This window comes from Pteropus alecto, unplaced genomic scaffold (genome assembly GCF_000325575.1).
Source record: "Pteropus alecto unplaced genomic scaffold, ASM32557v1 scaffold123, whole genome shotgun sequence".
NCBI classification, from domain to species: domain Eukaryota; kingdom Metazoa; phylum Chordata; class Mammalia; order Chiroptera; family Pteropodidae; genus Pteropus; species Pteropus alecto.
In genome coordinates this window covers 8,548,355-8,561,103 of record NW_006433950.1, presented here as the reverse complement: position 1 = coordinate 8,561,103, position 12,749 = coordinate 8,548,355, and the positions used below count along the sequence as shown (strand labels likewise).

At 52.4% G+C, this 12,749-nt stretch overlaps 2 protein-coding genes across 2 annotated transcripts in view; one reads left to right on the top strand and one right to left on the bottom strand.

Annotated features, from left to right (window-relative positions):
• The window catches only part of ZNRF1 (zinc and ring finger 1), an 89,706-nt gene extending 88,966 nt beyond the window's left edge, over window positions 1-740 (top strand). The window contains exon 5 of the mRNA XM_006908820.3: window positions 66-740. The gene's annotated coding sequence lies outside the window, so the exon portion shown is untranslated. The remainder of the gene's footprint in view (window positions 1-65) is intronic.
• A 2,000-nt stretch (window positions 741-2,740) lies between these two features.
• On the bottom strand, window positions 2,741-7,982 carry LDHD (lactate dehydrogenase D). Its single transcript, XM_006908818.2, has 11 exons — window positions 7,908-7,982; window positions 6,944-7,056; window positions 6,582-6,723; window positions 6,210-6,351; window positions 5,944-6,103; window positions 5,489-5,688; window positions 5,266-5,394; window positions 5,071-5,195; window positions 4,361-4,451; window positions 4,159-4,270; window positions 2,741-4,068 (listed from the first exon to the last, which is right to left on the bottom strand). The coding sequence occupies exons 1-11, from the start codon at window positions 7,980-7,982 to the stop codon at window positions 3,903-3,905; spliced, it is 1,455 nt and encodes a 484-aa protein (XP_006908880.1). The 3' UTR covers window positions 2,741-3,902.
• Window positions 7,983-12,749: the final 4,767 nt, after the last annotated feature.

Sequence of the window (12,749 nt, the reverse complement as noted above, 5' to 3'; positions counted from 1 at the left end):
AAAAAAATTATATAAAAAAAAAAAAGTCTGGTGTCGACTGGTGTTTTCCCTCGTGATGTTTACAGATTGCTGTCTGCTGCCCAGCTAGAACCCACTCAGTGACAGAAGAGAACACAGCCAGGTTCTCGTCACACCCGTTCCGACGGCGCAGGAGCCCTCTGGCACGGTCCTCCTGTGCCCAGCGCCCCGCAGGCCCTCCGTCACCAACCGCTCTGCCTTGGTTTCCTCTGTCCATTTTTTCTGGCTTGGTTTTGCATTTTTCTCCCCTGGGGACCCTGAGATCTTGACTTCATTGCCAAAAGAAAAAGAAAAAAATTGAAACAGCCAACCCATGGAAGACCTTCTCCCCTCCGTGCCCGTTTCTTCTCCCTCCTTCCCTCCTGGTTCTGGTCAGTTCGGAGGATTTAACAACCACAAGTGTCCTGCAAAAATGCCTGAACATTTTTCTTAGACCCTTGTGGATTTTTTTTTTTTTTTCCCAGAAAACTTAGACAAAAGACTTATTAAAGAAACATGTACAGCTACCCCTGTTTTCAGGCGCTCCGTTTGAGAACATTTTAGCCATCGATGGCCACACATGGCATCAGCCCATGCAAGATAGGTTTCTGTATTTATATATTAAAATATTAAAAAAAAAAAAACCTATAAAATGTTTAAAAAAATGTTCGAAGCTGGGGGAAAAGCTTTCTTCATTAGTCAAGATGTTTTGATATGGTATTAAAATAATGTCTAATAAAAGATGCACTGTGTGACTTTATTTTAATGAAGTGTTGTTACACGATCAGGAAATGGGGGTTGAAGGCATGTCCCCCCTCTCCCTCCCCTACCTCCTAAGCCTTCCTTCAGGGCCACTGCTTGGGGCTGCAGGTGTGATGTGGTTCTTGGAGCACTCACGCCTGGGTACAGGGGATGCGGCAGGTCAGGCCCAAATCCCAGAGGTTTACTAACCCTCTCAAGCATCATGGAACAATCTGCCATCACCTGTGGAGTGGCTGTGACGGAACGCTTCTGCGAGATCTGCAGGGGCAAAGATCTTGCAGCCATTGGAGGCTACAAGGGGGTCGCTTCTTCCAGGTGTTGGCCCAGCACCGCCCCTTCTCCCCGGCCCCTAGCCCTCCGCTCCGCATCCCACGTCCTGCCCTGCCTGTCGCTCAGTCCAGGCCTCAGTGCTGACTCATGGGCATGCTTCACTGAGGCCCAGAAACAGGCTGTGGTTTGGGGCTAAGCCAGCTCAGAGCCTTGAACTAGAACCAGCCATTCAAGGCTCACAAATGTTGGCCCATCTTGGGCTGGGTAAGAAGCTTGGGGCAGGGGGTAGCAGTGCAAGCCTGGCCTCTGTCCCTGTGCCAGACAGGCTCCCAGAGCAGCATTCCAAGGCCTCCTGCAGAGCCTGCGAAGGAAAGCTATGGAGGGAGATGGCTCCACGCCCTCTCTGCTCTGCCCTTCTCGGGCCTCCTGTGTACCGTTGCCTCTGTGGACTGCAACCCCTCCAGGCCCTGCTCTGCAGTCATCCTCCATCAGATGGTTCCTGCAGCACCTACTGTGCAAGGGCTTTGCAGGCCCTTGGGCAAATGTGAGCCGAGGCACAGGCACACTCGGCACGTACAGAGAAACGCTAAAGAAGAGTGGGTCTGAGCTGAGCCTTTGCGTCAGAGCTGCCTGAAGTGGAGACCCCGGGGACTGATGCTCGCCAGGACACGCTCTCGACTATGTGCAAGCGGCTCCTCCACCTCGTGTCAGAATGATCTTGAAACAGCTTCACTCAACTAAACTCCAGATTCCTCACATGTGAAGTGGAGACAGTCACGCAGTTCAGAGGTCACCACGAGGGTCAGAGAGTCTGCCCAGAAGCCCTGGCACATACACATCAGGCTCCCTAGTGGCATTGTCACTGCAAAGAGCACTGTTCTATTCACAGCACCGCCTGCTTCTGCCTGGCATCTGTGTCTCCCTGTTCTATATTTAATTCCTTCAGCAAGGCTGACCCTGAAGATCTCCTCGCCTGACCCCTGGGCCTGCAGGTGGAGACCTGTGTGCCCACCTCGGTTGCTCAGGCCTGGTGGCCTTGGCAGCGTCCTAGGTGAGCTGAGTGGTCGTGAGCCAGGCGGGGCAGGCCTCGAGCCCACGCTGGATGCTATTCCAGGCCCCTGGGGCTGGTGCTTACCCCACTCCCTGCCCCCAGCGACTTCGACTCCCCGTGGGGACACTGCAGCCCTCTGCTGCCTACCGTGTCCTCCCAATTCAGACCTAGATGCCAACTTCTGGTGCGGGGATGGGACAAGGGTATCTGGGCTTCCCAGGGGGAACTGATATCTGTTGTCCTCCATCCAGACAACTCTCCAAGGTCTCAGAGGAGGTGTTGGCAGGAGTTGGGAGGTAGGTTCCGTCCAGTCTCTCTGCTGAGGACCAGCACACTTCTGGAGCTTCCTGAACCAGAGCATCTCACTATTATTATCTAGTAGCATTTAGTGATGTTGAGGTTTTTAGGAGAATGTCCTTATTCTTGTGAGACAGATGCTGAATTATGTAGATGAATAATGTCAAATGTGTAACTGAGTTCCCAATGGTTCTTCCAAAATGCACACATACAGCAAATACAAAAATATTTATTGTTGGATCTTCATTGGCTGGTATGTGAACAGTATGTTTGTTTTTTCAACTCTTCTGTATGTTTGGACTTTTTCTTAATAAAAACCTGTGGGGAAATGGTCATTTGCTGAACACCTACTAGTGGCCAGGCAGTGGAGGCACATCAGAACAGAGCCCTGCCCGGTAGGGGAGACACCTGCCCCTGGGCGGAGGGTCTTGTGAGCTGTGTCTCTGTAGAATATGTGAGGCTGACGTGGATGGGGTGGTTTGTGAAGGAAGCCCATGAGATTTGCCCATACACCACCCCTTGGCACAGCTACTGCTCCCAGCCAGGGCAGGCAGGGGACAAAAGTCACATAGGAGCAAATTCTGGGCTTAGCCCAGTATTGCCACAGAGGGCTTCTTCTACCCAGGGCCTGAGCAGCTGATGGGGAGCGGTGAAGGGTAGGGGCAAGGGGATGGAGTCTGGGAAAGTTCAGAGGTAGCTTGGGAGAGGAAGCGAGGTAGGATGGAGGGTACCCCTGAATGGCTGGCCAGCAGCTTTCCTAAGGGGCAGGGCCAGGGAGAGGGAGATGGACCCACACAGTAGGCTTCTGGGAGAGTTTAGAGATTGGCTTGCAGAACGCCAGGCTCCTCCCTGACCCCAGAAGTCTAGGACTGAGCTGTAGTCCTGGCAGAGATGAGTCCTGGGTCAACTGCTCTAGCAGATGGCTGTGGCATCTGAATTTATGGTGGCAAGTGCCCTCTAGTGGGCTTAGGCGGGAAAAACTCATACCCCAAGGCAGAGGCCTGATCCCCAGTGGACAGATGCTGACTTTGACGGCCAAAAAGCTGGGAGTATAATACATCACACCATGGAGAGGCATGGTACAGGGAGAATAACTTCATTTCTATTTCTAGGGATTGGTAGCAGCTTCTTAAAGAACATGCTCAGAGTGTTCTAAGAGCTGTTTGGGGTTCAGTGGGGGATTCTGTCGTGAGTGCTGTTGGCCACGGGCAAGTCCTCAGGTCCTGGGGTTCTCACAGGTGAAGCAATTGGGACAGGGACCTGGGTCCCTGAAAATGACCCTCTCCCCAGGCTGCACGAGTTGGAGGACAGGTCTGGGATGAGGGATGAAGGTGTCACTGGCCAAAAGGCAGAGAACATGTGGAGTAGGGGATGGCATGGGAAGCTGGTCACAGGTGCTGTCTGCTCATCTCCAGATAGCCACGAGTGTTTATTTTGGAGACCCCAAGGAGAATTATCAAGATCCTTTCCCACACCAAGAAAGTTCCATCGTCTAGGGGCTTGTAGGTCAAGTGCTCAGAGTCCGTCATAGCACTTTGCCTGGGTTCATGAGGCCTCGGGGATCCAGTGCGGCCTTGAGCTTTCGCATGGTCTCCATGCCCACGGGTCCCACTTCCTCCTGCAGCAGTTGTCGCTTGCCCAGCCCGATGCCGTGTTCCCCAGTGCACGTCCCATGGAGCGCCAGTGCCCGCCTGGGAGAGAACGGAAAAGATTCTCAGCGGGGTGCTCTCCCACTCCCTTCGGCTCCTCCCGCTCCTCCCAGGCCAGGGCTGTGTTCTTGCCTGGCCAGCTGGTATGCAAAGGCCTCAGCCTTGCAGATCATTTCAGTGTCCTCTGGGTCCACCATCAGGAGGCAATGGAAGTTGCCGTCGCCCACGTGTCCAAAGATGAATCCTGGGGGCCCAGAAAACAGAGCTGCAGCCCTCAGCCCAGCCCTTGCACCCTGTCCTCCCCTCCCACACCCCAACAGTGGGCAGGTAGAACCTGTGATTCCCAAGGCCTTCAGGTCCTCCTTGGCCTGCACTAGGATCTCTGGCAGCCGGGAGATGGGCACACAGACATCGGTGGTATAGTTCTGCGACAAGGGGCAGGCCGGTGAGGTTTTCCCCTAACCGCCTGCCCAGAGGGGAGGGGTCACTGCAGTCAAGATTAAGGACAGGTCTGGAGAGGCTCGGCCTCACACACATGGACGTGCCTGCTCTTCTCTAGGCCTCGGTTTCCCCTGTACGACGCGATGATGGCTGGGGTGTGTTCTCCCGGTGCTGCCGGCAGAGGCTTCCACAGCTCTCCCTTTGTACCTCACCCTCATGGGTCCCCCAATACCACACCACTGAGCCTTTGCATGAGCTGCTGGAGCCCAGACTCTCCCCGTCCTGTTGGCTAACACCTTCCACTTCATCATCCCTCTCTCCAGGAAGCCCGTGGTCACAACAGCCAAGAGCTAAGAGCACAGTGCTGCGCCTGCTCCAGGGCCCCTGTGCTCTACGCCTGGCTCCCGGCAGGGGCTCCCGGCAGGGGCTCCCTCCCAGCAGATGACCTTGCTTTCCCCCTAGACAGTGTCTGAGAAAGAGCTGGGTGGGGCCAGCCCCGAATGCTGTGGGCCTCAGCCTGCTGCCCTGGACACTAGGGTAGTGGGCTAAGCAAAGGATCCGTGGGCCAAGCCGTGGGTCCCACCTCCCCGCAGCCCGGCTCACCTTACAGCCCGGCCGGAGGGCCCGGAACGCGTACAAGGCATTGTGCCGAGCGGCCCAGAGCTGGCTGTACTGCTCCTTCTTGACCAAAGATAAGTGGGAGGCTCCATTGTACTGGATGATCTCCTCTGTGGGGGGTGGGGGGTTAACACTAGACCATAGTCTGGGCATCCTGTGCCCCCCTGCCCTATGGCACACCTGCCCGCTGCAACTGCTCTTCCAGTGCCCGCTCGGAGCCATGGAACTCGAGAAAGAGCGTGGGTGCCACGGTGCAGTTCAGGTTGCTGTGCCTGTTGCAGGCGTCTATCACGGCATCATCCAGGAACTCTGGGACCGAGGAGAGTGTAAGTGAGGTGAGGCCTGGTCTTCAGAGGGGACCTCTTCCGGGGAGCCCATTTGGACCATCCAGTCCCCAGCTTACCAATGCGGGCCACAGGCATTGCAGCCTGGAGGATGTGTATGGTGCTGTCCACGGCCACCTGGATACTGGGGAATGCACAGGTAGCGACTAGGGTGGCCTCAGGGGCAGAGTGCAGGCGCAGAGTGGTGGCTGTGATGAGGCCCAGTGTCCCCTCGGATCCCACAAAGAGCCCAGTCAGGTTGTAGCCAGCTGCGCTCTTCCTGGGCCCAGGAGACACACAAGGTAGGTGAGTGCCCAGGTCATGTGACAATGGACTTCTGGCCAGAAGCCTAGAGCTGGAAGCTGGGGCACTGTCCCCTAAGCCCCTGCCAGGTGGGGTGCTGAGCCCGAGGTCTGGGCTGGTCTGCTGTCAAGGCAGCTGTTCCCTGGCACGGCCCCAGGTTGGCCTTGTGCAAGAGGAGCAAACCTCGGCACCTATCTGGGAGGCCCCCATCTCGTGGGTAGAGAATGCTCACCGGAAATGACGGCCCAGGCCCGCGGTGTGAAGCAGCTGCCCATCAGGCAGCACCACCTCCAGGTTCAGCACGTTCTCTTTCATGGTTCCATAGCGGATGGTGGTGGTGCCCGAAGCCCCAGTGGCTGCCATGCCACAGAGAGAGGCATCTGCACCTGGATCTGGAGGGAAGAGAGCAGCCTGAGGCAGGCAGGGGTGCCCCAGAAACAGCCCTGCCTCTAGGGAGCCCTGAAGGCACCAAGAGAAGGCCCACAAGTCCCAGCCTACCCACAGGAAACCAGAGGCCAGTGTCCCGCAGGTGGGTGTTGAGTGCTTTGCGGGTGACGCCAGGTTCCACCACCACAGAGAAGTCTTCTGGTTTCAGCTCCAGGATCCGGTCCATGTGAGTCAGGTTGATGCAGACACCACCCTGGCAGGAGGGGTGCTAAGGAGCTGGCTGACCTCGGTCTCCTGCCAGGCCACCCAAGACTCTCCCAAGACTCTGCCTTGAAGCTGACCTCCCAGCAGCCAGACCAGAGCCCTGGGATGGCAGGCAAGGAGGATTGGACCTGGGCAACCAGGCTGTGTGTGGGGGAGGGGGCACCACAAATATGACAAGCGTGATGGGACCAGAGCCTGGCTGGGGAGGGGCCACCATACCTGCACAGCACAGACTCCACCCTCGAGCCCAGTGCCTGTGCTGAATGGAATGATGGGCACACCTTCACGGTAACACAGAGCTGCCAGCTGGCTGACCTGCTCCACATTCTGGGGCCACACCACGACATCTGGAGGTTGACACCTAGAACCAGAACCTCCACAGTTGAGGGGGCGTGGGAACCTCCGGTCCTGCTCACATTTCAAGGATCACCAAGATATTGCAGGGCCTGAGACTGTACAGTGAGAGAGGGGTGAGGAAAAGAGAATGCCAGAGCACCCCAAAACAGATGGGTGGAAAAGAAGCCAGCTCAGAACGCTGGCTCCCAGCCAGGAGCTCTGACAAAGGAGGGGCCCCCCCACACCTGTGAATCGACTCATCACGCCCATGTTGCTCTAGGACCACAGTAGCAGTAGACACGTGGGGGCGCCCCACAACTGCCTTCAGAGCCTCCACGAAGTCCTTGCTGAGTTTGCCCTGCAGGGAAGAGACATGTTGCCAGGGTCACTCGCAGACCCTCAGGGTCCACAGAACTGCCCCTGTGGCAGGTGGGGTGGCGCTGGAGTGGGAGAGGGGCTGCCAGCACCTCTGGCCTCCCCTACTCCACCACTGATGCCACCCCCACGAGCCAGGGGAGCCAGGCCTTGCTAGTGGGCCCACCAGAAGCAAATCCACTCTACAGATGTGCCCCTTCCCAAACAGAATCGTTGGGGTCAGTGTTTCAGTTCAGAAAAGCTGCCACCTGGGTAAAAATAAGAACCAGATTCACTCTACAGAAAGGGGCATCAGCGGGGTTCCATGAAGCAGTCTGCCTTACTGGCTTGGAAATGTTACTCATCTCTGCTCCTTCTCCAAGGCCAGCCAGGCACTGCCACAGGCACACCAGGGACAGAGCTTGGTAGAGGAAGGACAGGAAGACACAAGTTCCATAGCCCATCAACTATGGTGCCCCCACCCCCACTCTGCCATGGCTGGGGGCTCGTAGGACTCTTGGAGCCCTTCTGGGGGCTCCTTCTCATTTGACAGATGGGGAATGCAGGCCAGCAAGTCAAGGACAGAGCCTGGCCTAGAACCCAGGCCCTTGCCTCCCAGACATTCTTTCAAAACATATGTGTTCGTTTGGGACCCCCAAAAAGGTGCCCACAAACCTTTCATTTGATACCCCCCCAGCCCCACTGGTGGCAGTCTCGGGGGCCTCAGCCCACACTTGACATAGGATATGCCCAGTGAACTTCCATTCAAGGTCAAACAGTGCCGGGAAAGCACAGAGCCTGATGGAAACTGGGCATGGGGGGGGGGGCGCCCTCCAGGAGGATTCCCCTGCCTACCTGTGCTCCCCCGGAACAGTAACTCCTCCAGGGGAACTGCCCCCAGGCTGCTGCTGCCCTGAGCAGACTGGCCATACCTGGGCAATGGCCAGAGGCATGTGGGTTCTTAAGCTGGGTGTCTGCACCAGCCCATTGGCTGTGCTGAGGGTGGAGCTTACTTAAAGTGACACGCCTTAAAGCGGAGTCCTCATAGAGCTTGCTGAGTCAGGCACATCTGCCAGGCTCCCGACTTCTACAGGAGAGGTGAGGCTTGACACAAAAGGAAACAACAGCAAGGCTTCGAGCTGCTCTTCAAACAAAGGCAGACTCCTCGCCATGGCCTTAAGGGTCCTGCCAGTCCCTGTTGACCTCTCCAACTACCCCACTTCCTTCCCATCTCCACTTGGGCCTCAGAGCTTCGGCTTCACGTTCCCTTCCTGCGTACACCTAGCTCCAGCCAGGCTCAGGCCCAGACACACATTCTTGTCCTTTTCACCCTGCGAGTCTCAGGCCCAGTGTCACAGGGTAGGCCTAGATCGGGCCTGTGAGGTTGAAAAGTGCAGGGTGGTGAGGGAAGTCAGGGAACCTTTCTGCAAGGGGAGAGCTAAGGATGAGCAACACTTTATCAAGTAAGGAAAGGAAAAAACTGTTGCATTTTTTCATCGCCCTCCCACTGGGCAGATCCCAGGACCATCCAGGGATGTGGCTGCTGCTCTTGAAGCTATTTCAAGCTCCATTTTCCTCCCACAACAAATTCAATGGAGCATGTTGCTAACATTATTGAGACAAAGCTATTCCTAGCTTTGTTTTCTTCCTCAATCGAATCGGGAATACAAACCCCTACTTAGGTTCTTTTCCTCGATTACATTTGAGTGAGTTCACATTTCCGCTCTCAACGTGTTGCTTAAGTGGCTTGTCTTAAAAAATAAAAAATCTCTTTCACGGTTGGTTGGTTCAACTCGAGATCCAGTGAGAAGTCCACACAATGCATTTGGTAACATTTCTTTCAATCTACAACAGCCTACCTCTTGCCCTTTTTTTCCATGCCATTTATTTGTTAAAGAAACTGGGTCACTTGTTCTGTAGAATTTTCCATGTTCCGTTTTTTTGGATGATTCTATCCTTGTGGTATTATTTCATATATTTCTCTACTCTCTGTATTTCTTGTAAACTGTTTGATCTAGATGTGGTACTGTCCAGTACAACTTTCTGTACAGAAAGAAACGTCCTGTATCTGTGCTTCCTAATATGGTAGCCGTTAGCCACATGTAGCTAGTTGTTCTAGAAGTATCTATGGTTGGGGGACAGATGCCAGGTAGTGTGTGGCAAACCCTAAAAGAAGAATCACTGTGTAGATCCCAAAGGTTCTGGAGCAGGGCTATGACATCTGCAACAAAGAGCTACACACTATTCAAAAACTTCCCCTGACCTGCTACTGAGTCCTGGTTAAGATGGTGAGTGTGACCACAAGACATCAAGTGACCGTGTGGCCAAAGCTGGCCATCATGACCTGCAATGTATTAGACTTACCAAGTCATAAAGTCAGGCAGGTCCAAAACAATGCATTACTAGACAAAAGGGAACAAAACGAGGCACAAGCAGGGCCAGAGAGCAAAGGAAGCTCAGACCCCCGAGTCACCCAGCATCGCTTGGCCAGCACCCCTCCCTCAACTCACACCTATGGCCGGTGTGGGAGCTCTTCTGATAGAGGGGGGAAAGTTCAAGTTTGATTCATGAATGGGTTAGCTCGATATGGAGGTATGAGCTAAAAATGGACTTGCGCTGCACTACAGCCCTACTTTGGGGTAACCCTGAAATCCTCTCAATTGGCAGAGCTCCAGATCCTGCACCTGGTCATCTCCTTTGGCAGAAAGAAAAATGGCTCAACAGAAGAATATAGATGGGCCCCTGGGCAATGATGAATGGCTTGACTGGTTGGTCAGGGGCCTATGAGGAGAAAGATTGGAAAATTCGGGTCCAGGAGGTTTGGGAAAAGGCATGTAGTTGGAGCTATAGGAGTAGGCATAAAGCTAGGTCTTTATATCTCATAAATCGTTAAGGGTGCCCACCGGAGAGCATCTACCATGGAAGGGACGAAATGAAGTAGAAAGCAGGATTCAGCCAGTTGTCATCAGCCAACCTCTGTCAATGACCACCCCAGTGCTGGCACAAAGGTAGTAGAGACAAAGGCTAATAATGGGCCCACCAGCATGGGCACCCACTCATGAAGGCTGGTCTGGCTACTGCCACTGCTGTGGGTCTATGCTACTGCAGCCCTGACTCCCTGACATGGTACCTCCTCGGAGAGCCCAGTCGGCCACCTGGTAACAAGTTGATTACATTCCACTCAGGAGCAATTTATCTCAACTGAAATCAACACAACACATGTTATGGGTAAAGGTTTGCCCGTCCTGCCTGCACGCCTTATTACTGGTGATGCTAACCCGGATCACTTAGTTTAGGTGGTGTCTGTGAGGTGTCTGCACTGTGAAGTTACTGCTTTTTTTTTTAACTTAATAGATATATCGGGGGGGATACTCCCCCCCCCCACCGCCGATATATGATTACATTCCACTCAGGTGGGCCATACCTTAAGGCGACTTCTTTTGCATAATGACTTCCAAATACCATCAAGATATCAACTACCTCTGATATAGAAATTAACTTCCTTCATGCTACTTGACAAAATGTGGCCAACAGTTGGACATAAAGAAATGATTGTTTGTGTATCAGGAAGGAGAAGATAGATATTACCTCCTTGTTCTTAGGTATTGCTTTTCTGGAAAAATAAAACAAAAAAAATACAAAACCAGTTTTCCATGGCATAAAAAACGCACTGTAGGTCATTATATAGTAAAGGGTTAACTAAGCAAGTATGAGTTGTCTAAACAAACCCCATACCTTATGAGGAAGAGTTTGGCTGTTGCCCAGCTCTTCGGAGGTAACTTCTAAGCTATTGGAATGTCCTGCTTAATAAGTGTCCCTTTCAACCTGGAGGCCTTGGACCAGCCAGATAGTTCATACCAACAAGGTGATTTATGCTGGGAGCCTTGGGCCACATGGTATCAGCTTGACCAGTGCTAGGTCTAGAGACTAATATCAACCGTGTGAACAGTCAGACATACCTATATGACCAACCCCCAACAAAATCCCTGGACAGTAAGACTCTGGTGAGTTTCTGGTTAGCAACACTCCATATGTGTTGTCACACATCACTGCTGGGAGAATTTAGCTCTGTCTGCATGACTCCACTGGGAGAGGGCAATCGGAATCTTGTGTCTGATGGCTCCAGGCTGCTGCCTTTGTGCCTTTTTCCATTGCTGATTTTGGTCTGTATCCTTTCACTGCAATAAACTGTAACCATAATAGCTTGCTTAATTCTATGAGTCCTTCTAGAGAATAATTGAAACTGAGCATGGTCTTGGAGACTCCCAGATACAATCATATTATCATTTTGAAACTATTAACAGATTATCTTTGTCATAATTAAAACTCGTCGACTTCTCTAGGTTTTAGTTTTTCCATTTGTAAAGAGATATTTGGACCAACAGACCCCTAATCCTTTCTATTTCTGGATCTACTCATAAATATGGGAAGTTTCAATTCAATTGCTTAATTTTTTAATAATACTTTACCCAATAGTACTCATACCTATGTATTTCTGGCCTATATGAAATTACCTCTAAATTCTCTCTAAAAACAATACATCTAGTACTAAAACTTACTCAGAATGACGATGGCTTTTTTCTTCTCAATTGGGACAAATAGGATATTCTTGAGGTATCTCTTCGCAAGGAGGGAATAGAGCAAGGAACTAACTGGAATTGTTTACAGTCCCAAGACCTGGCCAGGAAAGATAGGCTGATGGGGCAGCTACCTACTCTGACGTTATGCAGGGACACCTCTGTTCCACTCAGGTGGGCAGCTCTGAAAAGTTGGGTGATGCTTGTAGCTGCCCACTCAGCAGGATGCAGGGCGCATAAGTAGCACTTGGTACTCTCAGGTGGACAGGACTACAGAACTGGATGATGCTGGCAGTAGTTGGGTTTCAAGCGTTATTAGTTCTTGCTCCAGTCATTCATTCATTCTTCACCTATACCAAGCACGGTTCTGGGAAGGCAGAGATAAATAAAACAGACAGTCCTTGTATGCCCGGAGGATGAAAACTTTCTAAGCCATTGGCCATGTAAGAATCCTTCTTCAAGGAGAAAGATGGACTTGTCAAAGGCTCAGTGAGATAAATGGATTTTGCAAGGTTCAGACTGTTCCATTCTCCAGAGTTAATATTTGTTAAAGGAAAAAGAACGTGAGATATTCACTTTGCTCTATGTCAGGAAAATTTTTGCCGATTTCCTACTTTGCAATTTTGCCATGAGAAAAATAGATTGAAGGGCACCATTTAGAACCCCAGATGAGGAGGGGAAAGCTGTGATTAGGTATCGTTCCCTCCGGTCATCTCAGGTGTGAAAGAGAGGCAGGTCAACTTTCAGGGAGGAATTGGTGCCTAAATAGAGTGGTGTTATCAGATATTGGAAATAATCCAAGGATGGGGACATCTGCCAGTCAGGATCTGATTATGGGGCCCAATAGCTGATGATGGAGTGTTGGCTCAAATCTCACCTGCTCAGTAACACCTTCTCTATCCACTCTATTCGAAAATGCACCCCCCACCCAGTGCCCTTGATATGACCTCCTTAGCAGTCAATGCCACCTGCCATGCTGTGTATTTCACTCAGCGTTTATTGCCTGTCCTCCCAACTACAATGCAAGCTTACAAGGGGAGAGTGCTTTGTGTCTCACTCACAGCTGTGCCCTAGCACCTTGTCTGCCACCAGGCAGGTGCTTGACAAACCGATTGCAGGA